The sequence below is a fragment of the Megalopta genalis genome, chromosome 6 (genome assembly GCF_051020955.1).
Source record: "Megalopta genalis isolate 19385.01 chromosome 6, iyMegGena1_principal, whole genome shotgun sequence".
NCBI classification, from domain to species: domain Eukaryota; kingdom Metazoa; phylum Arthropoda; class Insecta; order Hymenoptera; family Halictidae; genus Megalopta; species Megalopta genalis.
The window spans coordinates 21,152,374-21,172,313 of record NC_135018.1 but is presented as its reverse complement, the minus strand read 5'-3'; the positions used below and the strand labels follow the sequence as shown (position 1 = coordinate 21,172,313).

At 32.0% G+C, this 19,940-nt stretch overlaps 2 protein-coding genes across 2 annotated transcripts; one reads left to right on the top strand and one right to left on the bottom strand.

Moving 5' to 3' along the window:
* Window positions 1-24: 24 nt before the first annotated feature.
* On the bottom strand, window positions 25-6,114 carry LOC143259600 (solute carrier family 53 member 1). Its single transcript, XM_076522652.1, has 10 exons — window positions 5,696-6,114; window positions 5,192-5,283; window positions 4,922-5,075; window positions 4,354-4,598; window positions 3,930-4,191; window positions 3,486-3,853; window positions 3,075-3,417; window positions 2,648-2,817; window positions 2,240-2,373; window positions 25-2,031 (listed from the first exon to the last, which is right to left on the bottom strand). Exons 2-10 carry the CDS (start codon window positions 5,258-5,260, stop codon window positions 1,776-1,778), a joined length of 2,001 nt encoding a protein of 666 aa, XP_076378767.1. The 5' UTR covers window positions 5,261-5,283; window positions 5,696-6,114; the 3' UTR covers window positions 25-1,775.
* A 2,469-nt stretch (window positions 6,115-8,583) lies between these two features.
* LOC143259597 (uncharacterized) lies at window positions 8,584-19,859 on the top strand. Its single transcript, XM_076522649.1, has 8 exons — window positions 8,584-8,835; window positions 10,110-10,400; window positions 10,463-10,769; window positions 10,936-11,117; window positions 11,221-11,600; window positions 11,668-14,875; window positions 14,984-15,108; window positions 15,185-19,859. The coding sequence occupies exons 1-8, from the start codon at window positions 8,761-8,763 to the stop codon at window positions 15,243-15,245; spliced, it is 4,629 nt and encodes a 1,542-aa protein (XP_076378764.1). The 5' UTR covers window positions 8,584-8,760; the 3' UTR covers window positions 15,246-19,859.
* Window positions 19,860-19,940: the final 81 nt, after the last annotated feature.

The window sequence follows — 19,940 nt, the reverse complement described above, 5'->3', positions numbered from 1 at the left end:
TAATAGAACGGAGTAACATCCACGTTTCGATACTTAATATTTTATTGACGAAATATAAGTATTTTATATCTAAAATGTACATACTTTATATAATAATAATTATATACAATAACATATAAAAATATGTTATTTTCTATTAGGCATAGCTCTTATCCACTGCCATTTTGACAATAAAGTATGTATAAAAATACATGTAAAATCATTACAACAATTGGAATTCCACTTCTAATACATTAATATTAATAAAATAGACGATGGTTGTTGAAATATTTCTTTTTCTTGTAAAATGCTACAAAGAACACTAAAGCAGGTTTTGGTTTTGACAAAGCATGTAACAAAATTATATCAAGACTTTTCAATTTCCTCTTAAGCACTGAGTATAAAACATATAATTCTATATAAACTATTACTATACTCATAGCCGTGAAAATACTTTTACAAAACTCTTACTTTGTAGGCAATGTTAAGTACTTAATACATAGTTTTTATTAAAGGCTGATTTTAGGTATCAATGTATGTTGCTTAAATAGTTATTGACACGAACACTATTCACTAATATTGATTTTACTCAATTAGGTAACAAAATAAAATATTGTTCCTTCATAAGTTGTGTGTATAAGTAACTTTAGCGGCACCTGTGTCATGTAACCTGATAGACTAATAGAAATCTATTTTATCGTATCGATTAAATGGTATTACAAACATTGTGTAATTTACTTAATAGTCTATTGATTAACAATTCTACTGTTCAAAGGCACATTTCAAACGCACCAACGCCACTATATTACTTGTATTAATATTTCCTAAATACAACTAATTAAATCATTTTTGTAAAGTACTATTTGCAAATACTGTGAAGCAATGAGCAAGCTCGTTCTTGAACTTTACATTGTAAGCGTTGCTATCACTAGTTACTGAAAGCTTTACGTATTAAGTAATATATAGTACTCTACATCTTTTGTCATGCTTTACATTCATATATGTTTGTAACTGTGTGCTTAGTCATCACGGTTGAAAGCTGTAACCATGTTAAATCTGTACATCATTAGACCGCGTGGATAGTTATGCAAATATAGATTTTAATAGAGCTATTGTTACTTAATTGAGGATTTTTCTAAGTTTCGAATTATTTAAAACCCTTTTTGAATTGTATTTAACTACTTACTATACTAAACTTTAGACATTTCTATATGCCGAAAAATGCATACAATCCGAAGTCTGTTCATTACGAATAAGTACATTTTTGGAAGACTCTATAATTTAATTATTATAATTAGACCACGGACTTATACGTTTACTGCATTAATGATTGTCTAAAATTCGTTATAGTAACGTTCAATTCGATTAATAAGATTTTTTTTACTTGGAATTAAAAATTTCATTTTATATAGATGCCTATAGTCTAATTATAATACTAATTTATTAACATATTCACAGTCCTATCATTTCTATGTGTAGGTCATGAAGATTTTAAATAAAAAGACACTAAATCACTCACAATTGAGAATAACAAGTACTCAAAATATAATTTATCTGGAAGTCACTTTGAAATTAATGAAATGATATTGTGTAGTTTTTGAAAAAGAGACTATAGCTTTTAAAGAAGGCACTTGTAATAATTTCAACTTTATAGTTCTCAAATTTGATAAATATACAAGCAAGATATTCGTTGTTTATAAAGTTTCAAACTAATTCTGACAAAAATAGATTTTTACAAAAAAAAAAACAATATTAAAATAAAATTAACTAAAATGTTTAAAAGCTTAATTATGCTTTTAACTGGCATTGGATATGTCTATATCAATAGTTTCTTCTTTCAGCCGTTTATCTTCCTTGACAATAGCTTGTCGTTTACCTCCTATTTTACGTTTCCCTCTATTAAGTACACCATTCTCTTCATCCATCATACGTAAAATTTGTATTTGATCAGAACTCTCTAGTGGTGCTATCGATATATCCCGAACTGCACGAAATTTACCGCAGTTATTGAGATGTTCATTTTCTAATCGGAAAAAATTCCATACAAATCTCCTGGAATTATAACCAAATGTAAGCGTAATCAAACAATCGATTATTAGAGAGATCAAAACCGCTTTTAAAGTTAAAGATTTAAAGTAGATTTTGTTTAATACGTTAAGAATCAAAAAGTGTACAAAACTATTTTTGTTTATTGTATACATAACTTTGAATTGACAATTACGTTTCATTAAAAATCTGAATGAAATTAATGAGAACTCACCTAAAAACTTCCAGAGGTGCAACTACAGACGTCATTAAGTCGCTAGAAACGTATCCGCATTCAATAAGTACGAAACTAGCAATCCATGCGAATCTTAGAATACAATCCTCGATTATGGCAAAATAATAAAATCCCTACAAAAATTAATTACTGTTTAATAAATACTGGATTATGGATATAGAAATATACAATTAATGCATCAAGTGCCACGTTAAGTGGCACGTTATCACCCACGTGAGTGACACTAATCTTTGACTAGGTCCAGAAATTTCTTTCATATTGTGATATATTCAAATCAATTGAATTTTACTAGAATTTTCAAAATTTGAAAGAGTAAAGCTAGCAGCCACTATGATCAATTTTACATTCCTAGTTGATAATTAACGTGTTAGGAATGAAAATACTTACCGCAGCTGAATATACAACTTCTTCGCGCAAAAATTTATTTTCACCAGCATTGCTATCTAGTAGGCCCCAATCCATCTTTAAATCCCATGTGAAAGAATATATAGAATTGACACAACAACTAATCACCCAAAGCCACAACCATGGGTTTTCCCATCGAGTTCCATACTCCGCTAAAATTTGATAGATATCTCAATTTAATTTCGCCATGTTGTTTTTCTTAGTTTTTGCTTTCATTTATTATTAATTATTCAGTCATATAACTAAACTAAAAGCTAAAAACTATAACTCGAAGGTTTTAGCTCTTCCCTAGAGTTAAGTTAAACTGTACCAATTATATACTATTACAGTCATTATCAAAAATATTATTAGAGGTATTACAATAGTCTATTACAGTTAATATTAGTGAGAGTATTAATCCATTACTTACTAGCGCGGTAGATACACATAGTATTGGATATTACAACGAGAAACGTTGTTGAATACTTTCCGGCATTCGCCAAATGAGGAAATGCTTCTTTAGAATCACGATATCTTCGAACACATTGTGCGAAACGGAACCATGCAGGTAAACAATTCACTATAGGTCTAACTATTAGTGAACCTGACATGCATTGAGTTGAATCACCAGCTTCCAACCAATTTCCGTTAGTAATATAGAAGCACGTCAAAAAATGGAAATCCAACAACGCTGTGGCCATACTATTTAATTGATCTGCCAACCAGAAATCAGCAAAATTCACATACGCGAATGGTGATATTAAAACACGACCCTACAAAAATACAATGAAAATTATTAGGATTTGTATCTTACATTTTATCTCAAATTAATGGTACCTACCATTATTTTCAATAACCAAAATCTTGCTTCATGTCGAAACATTTTCAATGGATTTAGAAGGAATGCTAGCATGATACAGACTAATGCTAATGGATTTACATATGGTGGAATGCTTAAGCTGGCACTATATAAAAAACTTAATAAACTGAGAGTCCATACAACTCCCAGTACTGCAGCCAGTTCCATAAGGTGTTGTTCGGACAAATGATTTCGTGGATCTAATTCAAATATTAGTACATGGTTTACACCGGAAGATCGCCAACCATAAACATTTACACCAATGAGGAATAAAAATTGTATGATGAGTAAAGGTCCACGATACAATCTAAATGCAATTTTCAAATTTTCCCCGCCATCATGAAATATTGCTAAAAATATAAATTTGTATGAAAATATTATCGCAATAACTTATACTAATAACTTTAATATAATCTGACCTCTTACCTGAGAGTACAACTGCCACAAATAAAACAATGAAGCTACCAGAAAACAATCCAACTTTAAAAGTGGTCCAAGGACTTTGATGTTCACCTAAAGGCGGTACACGTAGCCTCTTCATGGCACGTTGCCTATCTCCACCTTCCAAATCGTTTGTTACTGTAGCTTCTGTATCCTGTATTAATTTGTCTATATCTTTTGATGTGTAAAAATGTGCAATTTCTACGCACTCTACCCTCCATTTTGACCCAGTATCAACGGACAGTAACTGAAAGCAAAAATAAAATTTATATAATTATTTATAAAACTTACTTGAATGTAACAAGAATAAGAGACTTTAAGAAATTAATAATATTGCAATATAAAGAAATAAGAAGTTAAGCATACATCCGTGTACAAATTAATAGTCAGATTCTTTCTTTTTCTTCACCTTATCGTGCTTTTTGAGAATTTTTCGAAATCCAGTATAATTAAGGTTCTGATAGTTTTGAAGGAGTATTAAAGATAAATAAAATTCTGAGAAAGCAAGCTTTAATTCCCTGAGCTTTCTTGTTGGCAAAAGTGGCTTAATGTTTACTTTCCCTTTATTTTTTCCTCCACCCTGCTGTAGTTCTAATGCTGTTTTCAATTCACTATGAAGTGCTGCATATTTACGTGTTGCTTCTGCCAACTTCTCTATAAGAAACATACATTTGTTAATAAATTGCAGAGGTTTATGACTGACATAACACATGAAAACACATAAACACGCACTCACACACCATGGTACAACAAAAATGTTAATAAAAAATATGACAGCTTATACTTTATTTTCAGTTTAATAACATCTTTAGTAGAAAAACTACATCCCTGTTTTCATAAGCTTGCCTATAAAAATGCATATTACATAAAGGCCTACATTTCTTAATTATTATATTCTTTTAAAAAATAAAGATTTCAATACAAATATGTGAATATTAATTTTAATACAAACATTAATTTTTACAAAGCTTGCTTACCAGAATAGAAAGTATTGATCTTCTTTAATTCACGATCACAAAATGTGAAAAATACCTCATCAAAGGAGGCAAAGTGTCGAGATATTACTTCAGGTTCAACACTTTCAGAGGATGGCGCTTCTTCTATGGCAGTGTATAGCATTGCTTTCATTTCCTATTGATTTGAAAAGTCATTTACAGTGTTACAAAATATAATGTAAAATATGAAAAATTAAATCTACTTATAATTATCTGAAATTCTCAATGTGTTCTGATAAAAATTCACTGTACCTCATAACTAATATATTGTTTACGCCACTCTGGTGTAATATGCGCAGACAAATGTTCAGCAAACTTCATTTTTCACTAAGTAATATCACAATCTGTAATAATTATACATTTTATTTTTATTTCAAGTTTAACAAAATGGTGCTAAAATTGTAATGTTAAATATATACATAACTATTTTATGCCAAGCAAAGTATAATATATGTATTGTTACTAAACAATGAATTTACATTCTTATGGACAGATTCAAAATGACAAGTGTCACCAAAGAACACTACAAAAAATTGTTATGGATCGAAAGTAATATAACGATATCCTTAAACATTGTTACAATTATTCATTTATTGTTTGAATGAACTGATATGGTGTAATCACACCAAATTTAGTATCTTATTATGATAAATCGAATAAAAATTTAAGTTACAAAAAAATGTATGAATGAACTAAATAAAAAATAGTGAAATGAATTTATAACAAACGAATCCAACGTATAGTTTCGTTTTTTACCTTTAATGAATTAAACTGTAAAGGAGGTTACACGAAACGCATATATGTATGTAACGTGTTTTGTCAGCAGTAATTCAATATTTTCTCCATTCGTTCCTTAAAGTATAAACACACATTTATTCCTATTACTTATGCGTATATCACAGAGTGTATTCAATTTTATACTGGTTATAGAACTCAATAGAACTATTAATTCGAATCGCCAATCCGAAACCGACAAAATGAATAACTTGTTTTCAGTTCGCTAGTGTATGACTAAAGATCTCTCCCATCTCTTGCTATATAAGAGTGGAGGAGAATAAATACGATTAAATTGCTCGATACACACATATGTTTGCCTTAGATAAAATACTTTGGAGCGTTACAACGGATTTATATTCCTATTTGCTGTTCCTCTTAATCTTTCTTACGGTTCGAATAAATTCGTTTTAATCGTTAATAGAAGAAGCACAGACGTTGTTATCACTTCACGATTACCGTTTCAATATATTCAGTATTGTTAGTGGATATGTACATAAATTGAAAAAACTACACATAGTATAGACTTATTTATATTGTATTGTAAACGATATTATATAGGTACTTTCTATCTGCAACAAATTTGTTCGCCAATTGATATTGAATGTTGTAATACATGTGTTGCTTCAATTTGAACGTTATTATATATAGTTATTATAATAACTATATTTTCCAAATATGAAATTAGAAATACGAAAGACAAAATTTTGCACATGTATATTTGCGAGTCTTATAATAATTTGATTGCTAACTTTCTTAAATATACATATTTACATAATTAAATCTGTTTCTTTTAAACGAAAGAAATTATACAATCGAAAGAAACGTCAATAATATATCGAAATAAAAATTATTTTATATGTAGATTTCAATTGGGAATTTACCTAGTTGACATCCGAAAGAGAGAGAGAGAGAGATTTTTCCATTCGTGTCATGTTCTAAATTCTAAAGGCTCTACCGTTTTTGACTACCGCTAGGATGGGAATAACATTCTTGAGGTAAAAGGTAAGGTAACTCTTGTCTCATCATGTATGTATGTTGGTTGGTACATACTTATTTGAGAATGTAGAAAACCACGCAAAGTATGATCTGTATGACAAGAATTAACCCTTTTTATTAGATCTAGATGTTACATAGGGGTGACAATAAAAAGAATTGTATTGAGCATATTATTCTGCAGAGACGTCAATGTTTTAAAAAGTTTCTCTTCCCGCGAGGATTGTGGGTGTGAGCATTATTACTCTAATGCTCCCCCGGACTGGTAGTTCAAGCCAGAAGCGCGCTGATTGGATATACCCCAATTCTGTGTTGATGGGGGGCCGTATAAATTAAAACTGCCGCCAAACCGACGTTTATACAGCGGTGTCCATTTAGTGTTTGCATTCTTTACCCAGCTAATATTCACATGCTACACCCGCCAGTTCTTAGAACCGGTTTCACGACTTCTTTTTCTCATGCTCAATTAATATTCCTCCTTTAACCACACAATTTATTTACAATTAAATCTATTATAAGTTCTTCTTTTCAGAAGCTGAAGAGCTTTAGTCTTTACTATAGACACCGCATACAAATTTCAGAGAGTACACAAAGGATGTGGTCTGACGTGTGACACATTTCACACACACACAATAATTTCAAAATATTTGAATTATTTATTATTGTCTCAAACATTAGTAAATATTTTTTAGACATTCTGAAATAAGGAATGACAGCGTTTTCTTAAAATTATATTTACACGCAGTAAAAAATGCCACGGAAAGAGGACGCGGAAAACTATTTCTTTATAACAAAATTTCGTGGGATGTATAGTAAAAGTTAAAGAGCAGGCTATATCTAATCATTTATAGATCGCATCTATTTCCAACCATCAATATGCTATTGATCGATCTATATGATCTACCTCTATACCATAATACATATATTAATTTAAATTTCCAATTACTCTCGAGACAATTCATTATTGTTTCATTGTTGTGTCTATTATGTACTACGCCATCTACAATAGATCTACCAAATTATAGATGTACGTACCTAATGGTAAAATGTTCTGTCAAACACGATGTTACCGATAATTCAAAATTGTATACTTGTTAATAACGTCACAGATTTAAGATGCGTAAAAATTTCGTATCCTCTGTGATATTATTGAATAAATACATGAACTACTTATTTAATAAAAAATTACACGAAATTTTTTCTATATTAAATTCATATATGTAAAAGTATCTTATACCTTATAGATTTAAGAATTTGCAATTTAATTATAGTATTGGATATTGCCGCGCTTTTACTTACTACTTACAATAGTTTAGAATCGATTAAAAGTGATCAATAATATTAGTCCATAAAAAAACCACAACGCTGCCTGAGAATAGTATTCTAAGATCTCCTGAACTACAATATCCTGAATTTGTGAACTAGTGTAGACAGAGCTGGGCATTAATCGATTAAAATTTTTAATTTGATTGATTGGCTAACGGTTACAACTAAAAAACATAATTATAAAGACATAACAACTATTATAATCATAAATGTAGATATGTATGTATATAACATCAGCCAAATTAAAAGTTTTATCGGTAACTGTAATCGGTAATTAAATATTTCAGTTGTAATCATTAATTGTATAACCTTCGTACTTTGATTAAAGGATCTTTTGTGGTTCAATTTTATAGGAACAGTGCAAAGTTAAATTGTCAGCCAACTGTGTCAATTTCAAATGAAAGATTCTGCTCTCAAAAGTTTGGTTTCTGTAACGTACATAATGTTGCGACTTCCGTCGTATGTATGTACACATATTCTGTGACGCCGATTTTAAGTCAGCGAGCGCGTACTGTATCACGTGTCACGTGGGCAAGTACGAGAGCAGCGCAATAGTCGGGGGAAACCTGGGCGCCCTAGTGGCGGTCTTTGGGGCAGCCATATTTCCTCTCGTGGGTTCCCGGTGCACGAAGCTGGTGATTCGCTGACAATTTCTGGGATGCGACCTGTAAAGTTTATTTCGTTCGTATTCTCTACTCATAAATAGGTGTGATCGGAGCCCGATCATGGCCAAGGGAACTAACAATCCTAGCGGAAGACGGTCGTCGTCACGCAACGCGAAACCCTACGACGCAAACAATGTGAGTAGCCACTCATGAGTCTCATCTTGCGACAGAAATGAACCTGTTCCCAGTCCAACGATACTTCCCGCTTTATCACCCTAACTAAATTCGCTGATGATTTAATCACACGCATTGGATTCCGTTCAAATTACTTTATGCCTAAAAAGTATTCTTCTCAAACATATACGATATCACGGTTATGCGAGTATACTCTCGATAACCTCAATCTTTTCCTACATACCTATCGAATGCACTTACAATGTCTAACCTTGAAACGGGATTCCCTCCCGAAAGAAAAATCTTCAGAAATACCTCGATGCTACTCTTCATCCTTATTAGATAGGAATCTTATTAGGGTTCATACACAACTGTCTACTGAATTTTAAATTAAAATATATTTAAAATTGATTTTGAATTGTTTAAATATGATCATATATTATTTTTTCATGTTAGAAAAACATTTATTAACGACATATATTAATGTCCGTTATGTATAAAGTTTACGGTTAAATTTTTATTTGAAAAAGTTTAATATAATTTGAATAATGAAAGCTTCGGTAGGAACAGTAATTACAAAATTAATTTTAAAAATCATATTTTTATTCAAAAATTGATTCGAACTGTCCTTAAGGAAGAGCATATGAAATTTTTAAATTACATGAATATGTATTAGCTATATCTATTTTATATTTGGTACATGCAGGTTTACGGTATGGTATTAGTCCTCAAAAACTGAACTCAAATGCATACTACAGAATTCATGGAAATAATATTTTCGCATTTTGTATTTTAAAATTTAGAGCTCACTTAACCTGTCAATACCTGTAATGTTGTCTTCTAATGACACTGTCATTTGGGATTTTTGACATAATGTTTTGTGGTTATTGTAAATAATGTAGCCCAAATTGGAGAGTATACAAGAAGTAGTCTATAATAAACAATTTAAGTATTACAGTGTGTCTGAATTGCTCAGAAGATTAACATTTAATAATATAAAAATCTAGTGCTGTTTTATTTTGTTATAATATTCTAAATTTATCTATATAGAACAAGTATCTGATTAAATTTCCTTATTATGTTAAGAAAAGAAGTCTTGCACAAACTTGTGCAATACCATGTAACTGTTTTCTTAATTTCTTAAGAAACTAAATTGTTTTTTAAAGAAATGGTAATAATTATGAAATGATTTCTAAAAAGACCTTATTTTAGATTAAATAAGAGTAGTATATTTTTCCTTTAATATCCCATTATATGGAATGTATGATAAAATCGATCCAAAATTTTATTTTCAGTCATTTGTGAAAAAGGTAGCAACAAAGGTAACAGATCTTATACCACAAAGATCATGGATTAGTAAATGGTTCAATTCATCTCAAAATGAAGAAGATGTATTAGATGATATTGAGAACCCTGAAAAGATTGAATCGGAAGAAGATGTTCAGAAACCTCCACCTCTAAAGCGACCATGCATTCGTATGGATGTAACTCATCCACCTGGCACATTTACAATTCAAACAAGAGTTAAACCTCCGTTGAGTAAAGCCAGTCCATCTAAACAACAATATTCAGCTCACAATATGATGGTAAATATAATTTTCTCAGAGCAATCAATGCAAAACAATTTTTAATTAATAATTTCTTATAGTCTGAAGATTTTTCTGAACCTGTGATGGCTGGACCAAGTGGGATTAGCTGTTTAGTATCTTCCACACCTGCGATGCAATCAGATATTAGAAATATAGTCCCTCAGAGATCTGAGCTAAATTCATTAGTTACTGCCACAAATAATGGAACTGCAAATGGTGCAGACGATAATTCTGAGTCTAGTGAGAGCACTAGTGGTTGTAGCTCTCTTATTCCACAAACAATTAGGCAAGAGGCTACGTCGAATGTATCTTATAGCTCTCAATTTTCCAATAGAAAAAGATTGAATAATGAAAAATTAAATTTCAGTAAGTAATATATCTATTCTTTGATGTAGTGTGATTATTTTGATAAAAAAAATTTTCTAGCAGCATGAACTATTTCTATTCAGCTTTAACATGCATTTTGTCATAAATGTTTGCTTTTTACTATAGCAAACATATCATGTACAACCTTCTATATTTTTATTTTTAGATAGTAATAGAGATACCTTAAGCAGTCGCAGACCAAGTTTTAACGTGTCAGTTATGACAAACACGCCGGATCGGGCATCGCCCTTATCGTCTCCATTTTATAGTGGAAATATTACTTTTGGTGGAGCGAATGCAGCTGGTCTTTACAGACGAGGTCGCAGTTTATTTAACAGTTCGAATGAGGTATATTAGTATGATTTTAACATTGTATACTATATTTATATGGATATTATTTCTAATAGATAATTTATTTCTTTAAACTATATGTAGAAATTTTCATTTATAGATTCAACTTAAAGTTCCAAGGAGGACAAATGTTGAAGTAAAACCATCTAACACAAGCGCGGTTGATTCATCTGGCATGAGTCAAACAGCTAAAAAAATATTAGAAGCTTTAGAACACTTCTCATCGCCGATAACAGATGCTAAGAAAATTCCATTGAAAATGTTAAATAATACATCGATGAATAACAAAAGAACCAGAGAAGAGACATCGCCGACAGTTAAAGTCGGGTTGCGCCATTTAACGCGTGAATTAACTGTTCCTACTGTTCCCGATATATTGAAATTGAGACGGCGTCAAAAACTACAGGACACCACACTCGCGGCTAGAAAAATTGTTTCTGCTCGAAGTGAACCACCACCTTCACAAGAATATCATCTTAGGTAAATACATATTTAAACTAAATATGTTTTCCAAATATATTTATCTATACAAATAATATTTTTATAGAACTCAAGATGACGAAGAATCGAAATATCAAAGAAAACTTAAAGTTAAATCGACAGATCTTGATGAGGAAGAGACTGTTCAACCAGTAAATTTACCAAGTATACCTCTGCCGATATCTTCATTACCTAACTTTAACTTTACGCCATCAGGTACCTCAAAGTTGGTAGATAAAAATTTTATAGTTAAGGAAGAAACCTTTACCTTCGCGAATCCTATAAAAATAACTAATGTCACAAACAGTTTGAAATCAATCAATAACTTCACGTTTAGCAGCCCAATCAGTGCTGATAAACAGACAACTGAGAAGTCTAGCAATTCAAGTGCGCCTTCGATAAGAATTGTTCTTAAATCCATTGTGTCGTCTAGTAATTGTGTACCTTCTGTAGAGCAAAATTTTATCTGGTCTGGCTCATCTACAGCACCCAGACCAAAAGACAAAACAAAGAGTGTAGACAATTTTACTCCTAATACTTCGAATGAATTAAAATCGGGAAGTGTCAAGGATATTTTTGGGTCTAAATCCACTAAAGATGAGCCTGAAAAGCTAAATAACATGGAAGACCAATTAGATAAAGATGAAAGGGATAAAACTACAAGTTCGAAAGTTAATGTAGTGCAAGATAGTTCAAACATGTGGGAATGTTCTGAATGTTTGATAAAAAATAACAATATTGAAACACAGTGCTTTGCTTGCAAAGCTGCTAAACCAAATGTTAAGGATGACAAAATTTCTGAATCATCGTCGTCACCCTCCAGTTCCAGTGAATCAAAAACTACAGTTAATGATCATTTTGGATCTGAGTTCAAAATTTTAAACAGTCAATGGGAGTGCACTTCCTGTTACTTAAGAAATAAAGAAACGGATAACACATGTCCTGCATGTAATACACGTAAACCTAACTCCAAGCATGATTCGAGATTGAGTACAGAAAAATTACTAAACTCCAACAAAGACAGTGTCAAAAGCACAGAAATATCTGGGGAATGCTCTAATTGTAAATTGAAAATGTCTATAGATTCTAGTGTATGCTCATCTTGTAACACATCTAAAACAAATTTATCAAAACTAAGTTCCAAAAAAGATGATAACCTTATCGATGATACAAATTCTTCAGTTAATCAGAAGACTAGTGCATTGACTAATACAACATTAAATAATTCAGCTGTTATGAAAAGTGAAATTATGGATAAATTTAAACCAAACAAAGATACCTGGGAATGTCCTTGTTGTATGGTTCGCAATAATGCTTCAGTTGATACTTGCCCATGTTGTAATACAGCAAAACCTAATGCTGGAAGCACAGCTAAAATCTCTACACCGATGGTTCCAAATGGATTTGGGGACAAATTTAAGAAACCAGAAGGTGTATGGACTTGTGATTCATGTATGGTGCAAAATGTGGGTAAAGTTACCGAATGCGTTTGTTGCGGTGGTTTGAAACCTGGAACAAACAAACTGGATAATGCTACTACAAGTACTAGTTTCAGTTTACGATTTAATTCCTGCTTGCCACCTACTACTACTACTACTAATTTTAAATTCGGAATAGATAAAGCTGATCAACAAAAAACTGACAATATAGCACCTACAACCAGTTTTAAATTTGGCGAGAATTCACCGAACAGTCATGTTGGACAGTTTACATTTGGTATCCAGAAAGAGGAGAAGAAACCAACAAGCGAAGTAGCGAAACTTGAAAGCAGTACTGTTTCAGCAGTGGGTAATTGCTTCGGATTCCAAGCAGAAGCAAAAAGTACTGAAAAAATTGATACAAAACAGGATTCAGAAAAAGCGATATCAACATTCTCGTTTGGCATACCAAAAACTGAAAATACTGTAGGAAATGATAAACAAGCTGTTAGTTTACCATCTTCTACGACACTCCCATCTACATTTACATTTGGTGTACCAAAATCTGAAAGTAAACCACCAGCTTCAGAAGAAGGCAAACCGAATGTGTTATTTGGAAATACAATAGCATCAGTATCTAAATCAAGCACAGAAACAATTGCATCTTCTATTGACAGTAATGCCAGCACACTAACTACAACTCCTCAAAATACTTTGCAAGAAATTAAACCAACTGCTGTCTTCACATTCGGTGTACCAAGCACTACAGCTATAGCCAGCAGTATTACTACAAACATTGTGACAAGTCTTCCATCTTCTACTCAATCTTCGTTTGTATTCTCTGAAGCAAAACCAGTGCAAAAATCTTTGCCTACTTTCGGTCAAATAGTAACATCAACACCTGCTTCTACTACATCTAATAATACATTTACCTTTGGTGATAATAAAACTACTGAAGGAGGTCTAGGAACTAAAACTTTTGGAACATTACCAAATGAATCTACTGCAAGTTCAATATTCTCAAATGTTTCAAATACTCCATCATTGTTTGGAAATACAGATACAAAAACTATATCATCATTTGGTACAGAAGAGAATAAGCAATCCACTTTTGGTGCAAATACAAATAAATATACTCCTGCTTTTGAAATACAAGACAATAAAATACCAACATTTGGAAACACTGAGAATAAACCTTCAATTTTTGGATCGTCAGATACTAAATTGCCTGTATTTGGAAGTACAGATAACAAATCAACGCCTCTGTTTAATCAGACTGCACAAGTTCCAGCCACAGCACCAGCACCAACATTTAACGCAACATCAGCTACACCGACTCCCTTTGGGGCACCTGCTGCTCCTCCTGTTTTTGGAAGCAGTACTGCCACAACATTTAACAATGATGCTAAACCTAGCATATTTGGATCAAAACCAAAACCAGGTGAAACTAGCACACCAAGTTCAAATTTGTTCACATTCAATGCTACTCCTGCTCAGCCAGTAGCAAAGCCAACAACTGGATTTAATTTCTCTGCAAATACTAATCCTGAAAATACAACTCAAGAACCACTATTTACATTTGGTGGTAACACAACTACATCACAGAGTAATAATGTGTTTGGAAGTACATTCAATAATCCTGTAGCAAATGCTACTTCCGGTTTTGCTTTCAACGCACCTAAACCGGAAATACCGGCGTTCGGCCAACCTGTTGTTTCAAACCCAATTTTCGGAGTACCTCAAGCCACATCTCAAACTCAACCATCATCGTCATTTACATCCAATACGAATACAGGATTTAATTTCGGATCCACAGCACCTGCCACGTCTTCAGGAGGTTTCAATTTTGGTGCAGTTGTAAGTTCAACACTACGTCGCTGTTAAATTAATCCATTAAACACAACTACATGTATAAAATAAAAACAAATTATTCTAAAATGTATTTATGTTCTACATTTTGTTCAGGCACCTGTTCCTGCATCGTCCACAGGAGGATATAATTTCAATCCTCCTAGTACTACTCCAACATTTGATCCCAACACTCCACCATTGTTTAATTTCACCGGTGGAAATGCACCTGTTACGTTCAGGTAAATATGAAATGAAAATAATTATGGAAAGAATAATTATGAAAAAACTGTATGTCACAATTTTGTTTTTTTCCAGTGGTGTACCTCAAGCAGTAACGCAAAGAAAAATTAAGAAAGCATTAAGAAGAGTGCGGTAGAAGGCAAACAATATGTGATTTTAATCGCGCATACACTTGGCTGCACTTTTACATCTATTCTAAGCAACCGTGTATGCGAGGAGACGGTTCGAGTGTGTATGCTAAAAGTTACAGTATGGTACAATGAAAAATATCATATAACGTCTGGTCACATTAACGTGGGTGGTATACCAAGCACTTTATGTAATATATACAAGTCTGCCGATGGGATATGCTTGCGTACAACCACTTGTGTTCTGCAGGATCTGTAAATTATAAATTATTTAAATTATACAATAATAACGAATGGACATTTGACATGTTGGCATGAAGCCATTTTTACGAATAAGACAGAATAGTAATGCGACAGCATTACCAATACCTTGCCCAATCGAGACGCTATCAACATATATATATATACACACACGCATATATATATGTGCGTATGAATATGTATGTATATATGTATACTGATGTGGCATGCAAAAAACTAAAAAAAGACTATTAAACTGAAACAAGAACACCTCGATAATGAAACTTAACAAGCACGGAATACGTGCAAATTGTCGAGGCTAATCATAAGGTAAGTATAAGTCGTTCGCAACTCGTAACAACGTTTCTTATAACTGAATACATTAGTGGAAAAATTTTTTCTTATTTTTTAATGATCAGATGTTCCAAAAAATAAGGCAAAATTTATTCTTACATTATCTTATATTTGATCTTAGAAAGAAAGCATCACTCTCATGTGACCAGAAATTTGTAATACATTTTTCAGAATGTTAATCGGTCACTCGTATTAAAAAGACAAACATCTAACGGAATCACTTTATTTGTTCATTTTCTGTTCCGTTTTATAAGTAGTGACATGTTACACGAGTATTGTGAAACGACCGAATATCAATGGAGTCCCATTTAGACATTAATTATAGTTTAATTAGGATTTTTTCGTGGGTAGTACTACAGTTTATGCAGCGCTGCTCTAGGAAAAAGTTGTGTATCATACACGGAAAATGGCATTCGGATAGTACAAACTCAACGATTATTGAACGACTCGCATCGAGTAGTCGAAAATTGTATATTTTTTTTATATATTGAATGAATTAACCATGTAAGTGAAATACTGAATGCCATTTTAATAGAATTAAATCGTACAGTAATGTTGCGTGTTTTATCGTAGCGTGAATGATGAAAACGGAACAAGAAGTTCGCTGAATGAATATAAATTATTACGGGACTTCTAAAGAGTTATTTTCGTTCGTTTTGTGTTTTTTTTTAATTTTGTTATGGAACCAAACGTGTCTTTGAGTCTCATTTTATGAGAACGTATCACTCTATTCTCCCATATAACTCGGAACATTAAGAGTAAAACTAATAAGATAGAAAAATTATATGTGTTTTCAACAAGAAATAACATTATTTATAGCCTTTTTATTTTTAGATCATCTTGTTTTCTTTCCAATAGATGCTTACAATTTGTTTTTTCTTCATTTTTGTAACATTTTTATATACTAACGATTTTACAAGATCAAAGAATCGCGTGTTCTTTTACAACGAGTGCAATTTTACCGAGAGTGATATTAGCTTCTGTAAATGTAATTAGAATACAATCACCGTAGCAGACATCCTTTTTAGAAGTCCCTAAAAACAGAAAGTAGTTAGTCGGCGTGTTAACGATTATTAAATTAACATTGGATCGTTAACGTTTTATTTAAGATTAGGATAGTTATCTGTAATGTTGGCTTAAAATTGACAGTAGCCAAGAATAACTCGGCACAAGACCCACCTTTTGCCATAGTAGATGCGTACGTATTTAAAAAAAAAAGAGAGAGATGGAAACTGTTACATATTGTTACACTCTGTTCGTTGTGTAGTATTTACGTTGTAGGTTTTAAGGCATTTTTAGTTTTTACGTACATTACTAAGAAGCAAGAGAAAAAATTCAAACAAACCTTGATTTTCTGTTAATAATTTACAAATTACATATTCTGCAAACACCCTTCGTAGCCTGTATTTGATATGCTACAATAGTGTTAGGCAAATCACGAAAAAAAGGTACACGTTTACTTCTTTGTGTAATTAAAGTTACCATGTTCGTCCATAAAATGTAGAATCGGGATCTGTATCGACCCTATAATTGAAGTTAAATAGTTGTAACGTCTCCTAATGTTATTTTTTGTATAAAAATGGAAAGAAAGGATTTTGTCTACGAAGGGTTCTTCCGCACCTAGTTATCATAGTAGAAACTCGAAAAATTGTAACTTTGTATAAATAATTATCAGCTGAAATACTAACCAATGATAAAGTGAGGCTGCGCTGAGATATGTCTACGCTGCTGTCTTACACCGTGAACATTCTCTGTCAAGGCTGTGTCGTCCGTTTGTCTACCCCTAGACAAATTTCTAAATTACATCAATATATCAAACGCTGACCTAAAGGAATAGCACCTTTGTATTAAATCTCGTATATGGCCTTAAAAAAATGATACATAATGAGCGTATGACTTAGATGTATTAACAATTGTAAAGCAAATCGTATTGGAATTGTTTTGTAGCAGTTTGTACTCTCCGTTGCAATATGTTTGCAGAAATATTTGAAAACCGTCACTATAAAATTGTTCAAACAATCCATACATAACGTCTCATGACTTGTAGAATATTTATTACTTTCCTTTAATATACAGTAATTGTGATGAAGAACAGTAATTATAATGATCGAATTAATTATTTATTATTTACTTCACAACAATTATTGGTTATACATTACCATGGTAGAAATTTAATTTTAAATTTGTGTTTACAAAACGATATTAGACGATGAGTCACATACAATGATCCTGCGAGTTATGAGATGCCAAAGGCGAGTCAAATGTTCTGAGGCCTTATATTATAATCTTAGTCCATGAAAATTTATTGTATTAAATCCATACGGATATCCGTAGCAATGTTACCGAGAATGTTCAGTGAAGAAAAACTGTAATCGTACACCGTTGACGTTCTCTCTTCATACTTAGTATTGGTTCTAACATACCTTCAGATTAAAAATTATTTGCATCGAACTGTTTATGACAAATTCCCAACATAAAATATTGATTGAAAAGGATCGGAAGGAATTCGACGGTGTACGTATCCTGTTTTCATCTCGCTGCATCAATCGGTAATTTCTGATAACGTTTACAACACGAGAGAGTTTGTTATGAAATAAGTCCAATGACTGACTCTGTAATTAAATACAATGTACGTGAGAGAATGTTCACTGTATGCTTCAGGTGCTTATGGGAATGTTATCGGCATTCCCATGACATGATATAACATTAAGTAACTTTGTGTAATGGGAGTATCGGTGTTTCTCAACCCGATAAACTACTCACACGATTTCCAATAATCTTAATTCGCACAAACGAAATAAGAAAAGAATATACGCTTAATCCGATAATCGAACGTTCTTTCGGGAAGGAGAGGTTGTAAGTGTTTTTATTTAAAAAGGTATGCCACAACAGTTTACTTTTTCCTCCCCCCAAAATATGCCAACAAAGGACGAACCGACGGGGTGGAAATAATTAATGTATATTAAACTAGGAACGGAAATCTATGTAATAATGTAATTATAGCGAACGGAAACCTCGATAGCCTCATATATTGTATAATTTATTGAGTAATATGCGACGTTGCTTAAACGGCGGTAAATAGTTTTGTGATGACGAGGGCTATTGAGCTCTGGGCGTTGAGAAACACCGTAAATAGGATTATACAACATTCACGTTAACATTATTACCATTATTCTGAATACTATCCTCTGTACCCCATATTACTTATATTATACGATATTAGGATATACGAAAATATCGATTCGAGAACAGTGTTTAATTTTTGGGTTATTATTTTATTCCGTAGCTAATAAAGTAACGATTTTAGGAGGGCATTTAGATAATAATAATAATAATAATAATAATAATAATAATAATAATAATAATAGCAATGCGAATCAAGGAGTTTCAACTGCGGTACAATTATGCACAGTTTAATTGTACTTTAAACTCCCGAAAATTAGTAAATTAAATAAATAATAAAGTAAATAAGAACCCTTTGGTTCGCATTCGGAAAGTAAACTCGAACTCTTCGATCGAATGTATTTGTTTTACGATTACGTTTTCACGTTGTCTTTTTATTTCTGTAAGTATCGAGCTCACTCCTTAACAGTTCCTCAAAGAAATAATACGAAGTAAGAAATCCATACTATATTCTACTGTAATGCTCTTGGTTTTGTTCGTGATTGATCAATATATATGGTACATCGTTCTATGTGCTATTTTTAAAAATATTTTATTTTGAAAAGGCGTGGAAACACTGATCGTTTTTTAGCGTTTTGATGATAATTGGAGTGGATTTTGTTCCGTGTTTTTAAGAACATTATTCAAACATGCGGTTGACAAGGACTTTTTCTCAGCACGAAAAAGTCCCTAAATTATGAATTAAAAATTTCACTACATTTCGAGGCATCGCAACATCTATGGCGAGAACCATGTATATGATTTTCGCTTACAACAGCTATACAATAATACAACGTAATTTTCTTATGTTGCACAGCTGTAAGAGGAGTTATGCAAAAAAATAAAGATTATCTATGATTATGATACACTAATGTGTTCGATTTATTTGTCTAAATTTGACACATTTTGTACAGATTATAACTATTTATGTTTAACGTTAATGTTCC

What these genes read in the sequence shown, in the direction of transcription:
- LOC143259597 (XM_076522649.1), top strand. Translation starts at nt 8,761, where the DNA reads ATGGCCAAGGGAACTAACAATCCTAGCGGAAGACGGTCGTCGTCACGC. An exon ending in ATTCAGCTCACAATATGATG is followed by an intron (nt 10,401 to 10,462) that starts GTAAATATAATT and finishes AATTTCTTATAG; the next exon opens with TCTGAAGATTTTTCTGAACC. An exon ending in TATTTAACAGTTCGAATGAG is followed by an intron (nt 11,118 to 11,220) that starts GTATATTAGTAT and finishes TTTCATTTATAG; the next exon opens with ATTCAACTTAAAGTTCCAAG.
- LOC143259600 (XM_076522652.1), bottom strand. Translation starts at nt 5,260, where the DNA reads ATGAAGTTTGCTGAACATTTGTCTGCGCATATTACACCAGAGTGGCGT. An exon ending in AACAATATATTAGTTATGAG is followed by an intron (nt 5,076 to 5,191) that starts GTACAGTGAATT and finishes TCAAATCAATAG; the next exon opens with GAAATGAAAGCAATGCTATA. An exon ending in GCACCTCTGGAAGTTTTTAG is followed by an intron (nt 2,032 to 2,239) that starts GTGAGTTCTCAT and finishes TTATAATTCCAG; the next exon opens with GAGATTTGTATGGAATTTTT.